We start from the raw sequence: 11851 nt of genomic DNA, 5'->3' as shown, positions 1-11851 counted from the left end.
ACTAAAACAAGTTGAGTGTATTAATGCATGCATTGTGCGTACATGCGGAGAACTCGATGATGAGTAACTCAAATGAGTGATTAGAATTTGGGCTTAAAAAAAAATTAAAAAAAGGAAGCATTATAACCCCCTAACATCAAACTGGGACACCTACTCACTAAGTACTGTGAAATCAGGATTTTGGTGAAGGAGGAAGCTGAGAACTGACATGTTTTCTTGAAGCTCGAGACTTTATTAAACATGTCATAGTTATGAAAGGCTTACCCAGCAGTCCCTTGATTCGATTGAAGAGGGCTGCAGGTGGCTCAGGAGGATGGAGAATGTCTCCAGAGAGCCTCGAGGTTAATAACAGAATGGCAGGGAAGATGGAGCTGGAGGAGAATCAGGCAGGATACACCAGAGGAGACTGCTGGAGGTGAAGCATGATGAAGGAAATTGTCTTAGCCCCAGCTGCTGTAACAAAATACCATAGACTGGGTAGCTGAAACAACAGACATTTATTTCCTCACCGCTCTGGAGACTCGAAGTCTGAGATCAGGATGCTGGCAGTTTCTGGTGAACTCTTTCTTCCTGCAGTGTAAGTAGCTGCCATCTTGCTGTGTACTCACATGACATCTTCTTCATGTGGGTGCAGAGAGTTCACTCTCTAGTGTCTCTTAAGGGACACCATTCCTGTCATATCAAAGCCACACCCTTATGACTTCATCTAACTTTCATTACCTCTGTATAGGCCCTGTCTCCAAATAAAAGGACCACTGAAGGTTAAAGCTTCCACATATGAATTTTGGAGGTGACAGGGGCACAATTCAATCCACAGCACAAGGTGAAAAAGCATCCAAAGCAAAGGAAGTGTAACTGATGGGGATTTCTGTGAGCCCCAGCCCAGAGGAAGGAATTTACTTAATAATAAGCTATTCAAGACAGCAAATATCAATGAAAATTGCAGATTGCCCCCACTGACTCCTCATCACACACTATGTTTCAGCAGATAACAAGCCCCACTAAAGAAGACTCATAATCAGAAAAGACCCAGAAGGGGACTGCTCCGGGCCAGGTTCTCTAGAAGCAGAGCCTCAGACAAGGATTCTTTGAAGAGTGATTTCTTGAGGGAGTGGTCTCAGGAGGAACTTCTAAGGAAGTGAGAGAAGCAAGAGCAGGCAGAGGGAAAAATTAAACACATGGCTTCAGCTGAAGTCTAGCCTCAGCCTGATCCCATAGGGAGCTCTGGAGCATGACTGGCACCAGAGAAGTAGACTGCCCCACCTTGCAGCAAGGGAGCAGGCTTTGGAATTTCAAATCTATCAGTCATTGGCTGTGGGCCACCCTCAGGTGGAGGACATAATATCAAGAGGGCACATTCTCAGGAAAGAGTGTATCTGTGAGCCATTAGCAGCCAACACTCACAGCAGCTGACGGATGAGTGTAATGACTTGGTAAAAGGCATCTGGGCAGAGCACCAACACCACCTACCATAGCAGTGGTTGTCAAAGTGTGGTTCCTGGGACAGCAGCATCAGCCTCACCTGAGACCTTGTTAGTCATGCAAATTCCCTAGCTCAACCCCAGATCTATTTGAATTGTAAACTCTGGAGATGAGACCCAAGAACCTGTGTTGCAGCAAGCCCTTCAGGCGATTTTGTTGCATGCCCAAGTTTGAGAACCATTCAACTTCACTGGCCTATATGACTAGCAACTGTAAAAACAAAAGGATTGGAATTGAGTCCAAACCTCTTGCAGTCCCCTCCACATAGTCCTTTTTCCACCTCTGCCCATGTTGTTATCCCCACTTGAAATGCCCATCTCCCTTCCCATCTCCTCCAGGCCCCCATCCCAAATTATGGAAGTACTGGGCATCTTTGAAGACCAAGCCCAGATGCCACCAGCTCCATAAAGCGTTGGATTCGCCCAGCGCAGAGGATTGCTGTCTCCTCGGTGCCCTCTGAGCATTTAGTCTTCACCACGCTCTAACATACATTCCACCTTGAGTTGTGATTATTGGAGCGTATGTCTGGTCCCCTGTGAGATTAAGCTGCTGGACAACAGCTGTTCCTTATCCATCTTTGCATAACTCTGCACCCAGAAAAGAATCTGCTCAATGTTTGATGCAATAAGTTGAAAAAAATCAAATTGGAAAGCCCGAGATCCATTTTTATCATTCTGAAAAACTCCTCAGTTCCAGCTACTATTATTTGTTGAAAACTGGGAGATTTCTGTGCATTTATAGACATGAATTGGAGGACCATCGGAGAAGTGACTCAGAAGAGCATTGCCTTGTATGCTGTCTCCTTTTGTGGAACTTAGTACTTAGGAGGGACAGTGAGTGCTCATTTGTGTTTCAGCCCCGTCATTCTCACAGCTCATTTTCAGTATAGCCTCACAAACTCAATGCCTGTATTGGTTATCAGTTGCTTGGGCAGGATGGAGAAATTTTCTTCAGTGTCCCTGTTGTCTTGTCTTCCTTCCACTCCTACCCCCAAAAAGAGGGCCCGAGGAAGCAGTTGTGGGACAATAATGATGGTAATAATAATGGCCAACACTTCCATGACACTTCCAAGTCAGGCACAGTTCTGAGTGCTCTACTCATGAATCCTCTAGAGAGTAGGCACACTATTTTATAGGTCAAGATACCAAGGCAGCTTAAGCAAAGTCGCCCAGTTGGCAGGAACAGAGTTAGGACTCTGGCCTTGAAGTTAGAGGTCCGGTTTGAATCTCAGCTTGTTACTTACTAGTTCTGAGAAGTTATGCAAGTTACTTAACGCTCTGAGCCTTGATTTCCTTATCTGTAAAATGGGGATAATCATCTCCTTTTTGAGTTATTGAGAGATTAAATGAGATAATATATCTGAAAATTACTGTGCCTGGTAGATGATTAATAATAACTTTTTTTTTTTAACAGAGTCTTACTCTGTCACCCAGGTCAGAGTACAGTGGCTCCATCTTGGTGCACTGCAACCTCCACCTCCTGGGTTCAAGTGATTCTTCTGCCTCAGCCTCCCGCAATAATAACTATTCTTAAAAGAGTAAAATGACAACATTAATAATATTAACATTGTAGCAACTAAAGTAGAGCTAAAGAGAATATGTTCTCTTGCTAGCGAAAGGCCTTTCATTTTTATGTCATGTTGTAAAGGTAATTTGATTCCAATGTGAAAATTATTTCACTCTAGCAGGAGTTCATAAGATAAAACCACATTTAACATGTAACGTAGAGCCTGAATGTTCTTCCCCACGAATGAGGCTCTTCCAGCAAATGGTATTTTTGCTGGTCAGATTACACTGGGCCGATACAAATTGGAAAAGAAAATATTGAGATCACACTGAAGCCATCCAAAATAGCCTGATATGTTTTAATCATTCTGTTATTAGCTTGCTGCATCTTATAACATTTTCTTTTGAATCAAGTCACAGCCGTGTATACTTTAGGCTGTGGCCATCATAAACAAATATGTAAAGACACAGAGTTAAAACAGATGAATAACAATGGTTATCCATTAGTTTGATGTAATCTAACACAAATGACCATTAAGAGACTTACGAAGAAATCGGAGAAACAGAATTTCACGTAGGAGCTTCTGCGTAACTGAATGCCAGCATTGCTGGTGCCTGTTGTTTGGTTTGGTCAAGGTTATGCTTTTGGGAAGCCAACCCTCCCTTAGAGGTGAATCTGTTGAAAAGTGAGGCTAGTGGAAGATTTCAGGGTACAGGGAGCTAGATTTCTATAAAATATATTTGAAGATGGTAAAGCGAGTACTCTCCTCTTCTCTTCCCTGGTAAAATTAGAGATGTGTTACCATGGAAACCTACCCATCATCACCACCAGCATAGACAGGTTTAAATCTTTTGGCAAGGAGAGGATGACTGCCTCCTCCTGTTTCTAATCCCTCCTCTTCCAACTCCTCATCTCTTCCTGACAACGGGAATTCTTCCCATACTTGGTTCTAAAAACCAATTTAGTGTCTTAAGTGATCAATTCCATAAATTCAAACTGGATAAAATGAATTTCCCTAGTAGAAGGAATGCCAGCTTGAATGACGTGGTATCAGAGTGGCTGGAGAGAGACACCGTACCTTAGAAGTGTGCCTGTGGAGTGCGACTGCTCTCTCAAAGACAGTGTGCAATGAATGTGGTCTCCACGGTGGGAGCAGTGTGAAGCTGTACTTTCCTCAACAGGAAACTGGCCTGAACAGCTCGAGTGTTGCGTCATCTTCTGATGATAACAGTTTGTCCTGATTGGGTGCTGTGACCTGTATTCTGCAGCTGGGAGTTGTTTGCTTAGGTTAGAAAAATCTGAGCTAGTGATTCAGTTAGGGACACAGGTCGAAGGTAAAAGCCAGCTGGGTCTCAGGGAGAGGCAAGCCTTGAGAAGCCCTCCTGTTGGTCACCTAGAATTGAGGTATCGTCCAGATTAACTATGGAGTTTTTCCAGAACATCACGAACTTCCTCTGGATTGTAGTTCCAAGGGCCGGATTTACCCTGCAAGAGAAATCAATCAGGCATTCCCAGATTTCCAACTTGTAAGGGACATGTAGGTCTGGAGCTTAGTTGCAAGATCTGGTCAAATGATGTCTATGTGGGTGTCGTCAGCATGACTAATTCAATGGCAGTTGCAGCTGTGAGGTGGGTGAAAAAGTGTCTACAGTGCCATCAGCAGTTAACAGGAAGGCTGGACAGAGAAGTAGGAGGAAAACTAAAGGACGCAAAGTGACACAGACTTTCAGAAAGAGAAGGGGCCTATACAATAAGGTTTTCTTCCATCATCAGACCTTCAGACTGGCCTAAGCTTCCTTTCCAGCCTCACATCAAGTTCTACCCATCCTACCTCAGCCATCTCTGCCTCTCCAGTTCTACTGCCCTAGGTCTGCCCTTTTCATCCACAGCTTAGGCAGCTGTCACCCTCACACTTATCCCCAGTCCTTACCCTGCTGCCTCCAGTCCATTTTTCATCCAGGAACCAGTGAACTTTCTTCACTGCAACCTCCGCCTTCCGGCCTCAAGTGATTCTCATGCCTCAGCCTCCTGAGTAGCTGGGATTACAGGTGCACACCACCATGCCTGCCTAATTTTTGTATTTTTAGTAGAGATGGGGTTTTGCCACATGGGCCAGGCTAGTCTCGAACTCCTGGCCTCAAGTGATCTGCCTGCCTTGGCCTCCCAAAGTGCCAGGATTATAGGCGTGAGCCACCATGCCTGGCCATTGGAACCAGTGAACTTTCTTTTGTTGTTGTTGTTGTATTTTGTTTTGAGACAGAGTCTCGCTCTGTTGCCCAGGCTGGAGAGCAGTGGCACAATCTTTGCTCACTGCAGCCTTTGCCTCCTCAGCCTCCCAAAGTGCTGGGATTACAGGCATGAGCCACCGCACCTGGCCGAACCAGTGAACTTTCTAAATACAGGTATGATCATGCCTCTTTCTTGCTCCAAACCCATCAGTGACTCTCTGTTGTGTTAAGATGAAGGCCAAACCCCTTGGTCCAGAATGAGACCCCTGCAACCCCAGTGTCCCCATCCTTTATTCATGCTCTGCCCTACGATGCCTCAGTGCCTCTGCCCACCCTCTTCCCTATGCTGCAGTGATTTTTCACTCACCGTGCTCACTTGGCCAACTCCTTATCCTTCAAGGCCCAAGCAATTGCTGCCTCCTCTGAGAAGCCTACCCTTCCCCAGAGGTTGAAAAATGTGCAGCCTGAGAGCCAGGTCGGAGCCGATGCCTCACATGCTTTCATTTGCATGCTGTCTGCAGCTGCTGTTGTGCTATAACAGCAGAACTGAATTGTTGCGACAGGGATGACTTGGCACAAAGTCGAAAATATTTACTTTCCAGCCCCATACCGAAAAGGCGTGCTGACCCCTGCTCTGGAGTCCCACAGCAGTTGGGACACTGTACCAGTCTTATTTGGGTCTTCCTTATCCCTCAGCCTGTGAGTACCTTGAAGTAAGATGTGGGTCATTTTTAATTCACTTTCGTGTTTCTGGTGTTTGCACAGGGCCTAATCCAAGGTAGGGACTCAGTGCCCAGCTTGCCTCAGTCATGCCTGAACCATGTCTCAGGGTACAGGGAAGGATGAAGGACCTGAATTCTTCTGTGACCTTTGCACCATGGGGAATTTACCTGCAAGTTTTCACTTGTTTCATCTGAATAAGTAGGGTCAGCTTGATCTTGATCTATGGACAGAAGAACATCCGCATACTTGATTGCATCTGCTCCCCAAGGCTGGAAATCCCTTCAGTAGCTTTAAGATGTAGTTTCTACCTTCTCAAGGGAGGTCAAGACAACTGTGTCTAAAGGGTCAGAGGCTGTGCACTTACCTCCCTCACCCTGACCAGGCTGGAATCTTTTTTCTTTTTGAGATGGGGTCTCACTCTGTCACCAGGCTGGAGTGCAGTGGCGCGATCTCCGCTCACTGCAACCTCCGACTCCTGGGTTCGAGGGATTCTCCTGCCTCAGCTTCCCAAGTAGCTGGGACTATAGGTGATGCCACCATACCGAGCTAATTTTTTGTATTTTTAGTAGACGGGGTTTCACCATGTTGGCCAGGATGGTCTCGATTTTTTGACCTCATTATCTACCTGCATGGAACTCTTCAGAGGAAACAATCACAAGAAAGGGAGCCTGGACTGCATTTCTGCCTCACATCCCTGCATCTAGCATTTCCAGCTCCAGACCATGGGTTCCATTCCCCTTGAGCCTTCTACCCCACCAGCCCAGGCTCAGGCCTGCCTCAGATATTAGCAGCATCAGACCTTCTCATTTCTGGCCCACCCCATCAAGGGATTTAGAATTGAAATCAGAGCCTTGACCAGTGTGACCTTGGCAAAGTCAATTCCCCCTCTCTGAACATTGTCTATAAAACAAAAACAGGCTAGACACGGTGTCTCATGCCTGTAATCCCAGCACTTTGGGAGGCCAAGGCAGGCTGATCACTTGAGGTCTGGAGTTCAAGACCAGCCTGGCCAACATGGCGAAACTCTATTTCTACTAAAAATACCAAAACTAGCCAGGTGTGGTATGCACCTATAATCCCAGCTACTTGAGAGGCTGAGGCCAGAAGAATCGCTTGAACCTGGGAGGTGGAGGTTGCAGTGAGCCAAGATCACCCCACTGCACTCCAGACTTAGCAACAGAGTGAGAGTCTGTCTCAAAAAAAAACCCAAAAAACAAAAACAACAGTCTCTGTCTCTCAGCTTGAAACCAGACCAGGACTGGGCCATTATCTGAGTTCAAAAGGCAGCCAGGAGGATGCAGCTGCAGTCCAAATGCTAGGGACTTTTGAGTACATTATTTCATCCCCTGTGAGGTGGGACCAACATTCCCATTTTGCAGAAGAGGAAACTGAAGAAACTCCAAAAATAAAAGGACTTACATGGCTGGTAAATGACTGGGTGATGATTTGAATCCAGTTCTGCTTGATGCAAAGCCTTCTTTTTGACCATGCCCTCCCTCCCTGGGCCCCTTTGCCCTCCCTGGGCCCCCTGCCCCCAGGTCACCACCTTGTAGAGGATCCTGCCCTCCTGGATTATGTAGAGCCTTTCCGGCAGTGCTGCGTAGAGCTCACTGCTCTGGTTCTGCATCGTGTCCACCACCACAGGGCACTGGGGGCTCCTGGCCAGCAGCAGATGGGCTGCCTGCAGGCGGTCCTGAAGGTTCTGGTGATTCCTGATGTCCACGTTGTTCTTAAAAGCCCAGCCATCTACAAGAGAAAGGCCAGGCACCAAGTTCCATTGACATGGCACACACTTTCTGCAGACTAAATAGCCCCTCACTTTTAACTGAGGTTCTCAGAGGAGCCCTTGGCAATGATTGGCCTAGTTTCCTATTATGGTTGAATATGCAAGGTCACATTGGGAATTAGTGATTGATCTAAAAGTGAAGCCCAGGGCTCTTGGCTGCCAGGCCCCCTGCTCTTCAATGTGAAATAGTCCAGTAAACCAGCACTCCTTGATCTTAAATTTGCATGCATCATTTGGGGACGTTGGTAAAGTAAGATTCTGATTCAGTCTGTCGAAGGTGGGGCTGAGAATCCAGCTAACTTCCAGGAGGCCAAGACTGCTGGTGCCTGGACCACACTTGAAGAGGCAAGGTTCTAGATCAGTAGTTCTCTAAGTGTGTGTCCCCAGACCAGCAGCATCAGCATCACCTGGAAGCTTGTTAAGTAGTGAAAACCCTAGGCCTCAGCCTAGATGGACTAGGAATGGGACCCAGACGTGTTTTAACAGCCTTCCAGATGATTCTAATTCATATCAACTTTAAGTACTACTCTCCAGAGTCTAAACAATTTTCTTCTCCTAATTCTTCACCACAGTGTTCTTTCAAAAATGCAAATCTGGGCCGGGTGCAGTGGCTCACGCCTGTAATTCCAGCATTTTGGGAGGCTGAGGCGGGCAGATCATCTGAAGTCAGGAGTTCGAGACCACTCTGGCCAACATGTTGAAACCTCATCTCTACTAAAAATACAAAAATTAGCTGGGCGTGGTTGTGCACACCTGTAATCTCAGCCACTTGAGAGGCTCAGGCAGGTGAATCACTTGAACCCAGGAGGCAGAGGTTGCAGTGAGCCAGGACTACGCCATTGCACTCCAACCTAGGTGACAAAAGCAAACTTATGTCTTAAAAAAAAAAAAAAAGCACATCTGAGCATGTCACTCTCCTGCCTAATCTTTGATCTTTCTGTGGCTACTGCCCTCAGGACAAATCTCAAGCTCCTCTGTGTCGTCCCCCAGGCTCTCAGTGACCTGGCTCCTCCCCATCACTCCAGCTTTTTGCTCCAGCCAGATGGGTGAAATATTCGGATTCCTTGACCCACCCACCTGCAGAGTAAGCAGAGTGGGGCCTTCTTTTTTCTTAATTCAGATACTACTACCTCTGCTACTGCAGCTGATGTTGCATGAGCTCTGCTGACAGCCGTAAGATCAGCCACTCAGGGTGCGCTCATAGCCAAGTACAATAGCTAGCCTGGCAATTACCCTTGTTCCCATGCACTCCTAAGCAGTCTCCCTGCCTTCTAATCACACTACCCTCCAACCCATCATCCTGCCTGTCCTTGAGAGACGCACAATGGCCCACAAGTTGAAAAAAATAACCATAAACTGCTGGTGGCCTTGCCCTTCTACTTGCCCCAAGGTCATGTGGACTCTGAAGCACTGCAGAGGTGAAGCCAATAGAGCTAGAATTCACACTCAGGTCTGAAATTCTAAAGTTTGTGTTCTTTCCACCACACTTCATGCCTCCCCATATTCCACCTGGACAAATGTGGTATGTGGAGACAAGGAGGCCATCTAATTTGGGACACAGACCCCAGATCCCCTAGGATTGGTGGACACTGGCTATGTTTTATTTCTGAGGTTCAGGCCACACCTACTTCTGTCTGACAGAAACAAAGACCCTTGGGAAGGAGATGGGGAGGAGGAAGAACTGTCTGCATTAGCAGTGGTAAATCACAGAGCAGAAAAACTAGTATGTCGGGACAGGTACAGGAAGCCTTTCCTCAGTGGCTTGAGGTGGGGAGCTCTGGGTTCTGGAAAGGGTTAAATTTGCCGTGTCTGACTCTAGGAAAAATGGGTCAAGGGATAGGTATCAGGACCAGGAAACAATTTCTATGATGATCCAACTCCTCTTGTGGCAGTTGGTAATTTGTTCTTTTAAAGATTAAAGCTATATCCTTTAGGACCTTGTTACTCAAATTGTGGCCCTGGACCAGTAGCCTTACCTCACCTAGGCTCCATTCCAGCCCGGCCCTCCTGAGCCAAAATCTGCATTTTCATAAGATCTCCAGGTGACCAGAGTGCACATTAAAGTTTGAGAAGTGCTGCCCCAAGACAATTAATTTAGCTTTGGCTGAACTTCAACTGCCAGCTGTGATGACATCAAGGTATTGTCTCTTCACTGCCACGGAGACTACAAACACCTATGCCACTCACTGCCCAAAGTTTCTTTAACTGATGGCTGCTGCTCTCACAAAGGGATATTTAACAAAGAGCTATATTGTGCTTATGTTTGCTGTGCTGGTCCCCAGGCTATTTTTTTTAAGTTTTATTATGGAAATTTCCATATATACGTGTTACGTTTTGGATATAGTTTGGTTGTTCCCACTGAAATTCATGTTGAAATTTGATCCCCCATGTGGCAGTGTTGAGAGATGGAGCCTAGTGGAAGGTGTTTGGGTCATGGGGGGCAGATCCCTCATATAAGGCTTGGTGCTGTTCTCGAGTTCTCACTCTTGCAAGTCTGAATTAATTGTTGCAGGAATGGATTCATTTCTGTGAGAGTGGTTGTTATAAAGTCAGGAACCCCCTCAGGTTTTCGCCTCTTCTTCGCAAGTGTTGACTTCCCCTTTGATCTTCTCCACCATGTCAGGATACAGCACAAAAGCCCTTGCCAGAAGCCAGGGCCATGCCCTTAAACTTCTGTCTACAGAGCCATGGGTTAAATAAGTATATTTTCTTTATAAATTATACCATTTAAGGCATTCTTTTATTGCAACACAAAACAGAGTAAGACAATACATGAAGGTAGAGAGAATGGTATGATGGACTTCCATTTACCTATTGCCTTGTGCTAATATTTTAAGTTGCCCCAAAGTCTTACTGAGGACAGAAGCTGCCAGTTAAATGAACACAATAATAAGTTGAAAGCAGTCCTTAAACCTTTAGGTGTATATAAATCAAGATGTAATGGGTCTGGGTGGGGCCCTGGAATATGCATTGTTAATAAGCAGTCCAGGTGGTTCTAAACCAGGCATCTAGGGACCACACTGGGAAGAGCACTGATGGTCCAACTTGGCTCAGAATTAATTAGTAGTAATCTCTGTGCTTACAACACACAGACAAACCAGGAAAGTTTATATTGGTCTAAACACTTACTCATTCACCCAACTTTTACTGAGCTCTGACTGTGTGACATGGACTCTGCTGGGTGCTGGGTGACAGAAATGAGTCAGACAGCTTCTCTCCCATCTTGTGGGGAGATGAATGAGCACATGACTCTTGTTCCTCTTGGCCACACCAGGCTTCTTGTCTTTAATTCAATCTCTAGATTTAAGATTTGGGCCAAACTCATGGATTCAAGCCCCATGGAGATCAGGGAGATGGAGGGGTGTCTGACCCTTTTATAAAGTTCAGTGGGCTTCTACAACTTCTAGACCAAGGTGTAGAAGTTTCAGGGAGGGACGTGTCTGCCCTTTATAAGGAAGAACTTTCTCATGAACAGAGCTGTCCAGCAAAGGAACAGGATTTCCTGTGAAGTAATGAAGATGGGTGACCACCAGTTAGGGGCTGTAGAAAGGATTTTCTCCCAGGTAAAAGTTGGCCTAAAGTAGTGGTTCTCTAAGTGTGCTCCCAAGACCAGAAGCATCTGTGTCACCTGGAACTTGTGAGAAATGTACCTTCTGGGGCCCCCTATCCCAGATGGACTCAACCCTGGGGTGTGGTCCAGCAGTCTGTTTTAACAAGCACCCCAGGTGGTCCTGATGCTTACCAAAGCTTCGGAACTACCGACAGTGGTGAACTGTAATGTCCCTTAGAGTCTTAGGATGTATTTTATAAGCAGCCATATAGGTCAGGCACAGTGGCTCACACCTTTAATCCCAGTACTTTGGGAGGCCAACATGGGCAGATTGCTTGAACCTAGGAGTTCGAGATCAGCCTGAGTAACATGGTGAAACTCTGTCTCTATAAAAAATACAAAAAAACTAGCTGGGCATGGTGACATATGCCTGCAGTCCCAGCTACTCGGGAGGCTGAGGCAAGAGGATCAATTTAGCCCAGGAGGTTGAGGCTGCAGTGAGCCATGTGAGTGCTACTGCACTCCAGCCCCAGCCCAGGCAACAGAATGAGACCTTGTCTCAAAAAAAAAAAAAAA

At 46.3% G+C, this 11851-nt stretch overlaps 1 protein-coding gene and 1 long non-coding RNA gene across 4 annotated transcripts in view; both read right to left on the bottom strand.

Moving 5' to 3' along the window:
* The window catches only part of LOC108286535, a 17478-nt gene extending 15908 nt beyond the window's left edge, over positions 1-1570 (bottom strand). Inside the window, exon 1 of the long non-coding RNA XR_001817956.2 lies at positions 510-1570. This is a non-coding gene — a long non-coding RNA (uncharacterized LOC108286535). The remainder of the gene's footprint in view (positions 1-509) is intronic.
* Positions 1571-3325: 1755 nt separating this feature from the next.
* DIO1 (iodothyronine deiodinase 1) overlaps positions 3326-11851 on the bottom strand; it is a 19575-nt gene continuing 11049 nt past the window's right edge. For 2 of the 3 annotated variants that reach the window (XM_017504430.2, XM_017504432.2), the window contains exons 3-4: positions 7486-7685; positions 3326-4473 (exon numbers count right to left, since the gene is read on the bottom strand). In XM_017504430.2, the coding sequence (XP_017359919.1) occupies positions 4405-4473; positions 7486-7685 (269 nt within the window). In that variant the 3' untranslated portion in view covers positions 3326-4404. Of the gene's footprint in view, positions 4474-6106; positions 6160-7485; positions 7686-11851 lie in introns of all 3 variants that reach the window. The other variant, XM_017504429.2, reaches the window with a different exon arrangement.

Source organism: Cebus imitator, unplaced genomic scaffold (genome assembly GCF_001604975.1).
Source record: "Cebus imitator isolate Cc_AM_T3 unplaced genomic scaffold, Cebus_imitator-1.0 Scaffold322, whole genome shotgun sequence".
NCBI classification, from domain to species: Eukaryota; Metazoa; Chordata; class Mammalia; order Primates; family Cebidae; genus Cebus; species Cebus imitator.
This window is presented reverse-complemented; position numbering and strand designations above follow the sequence as displayed.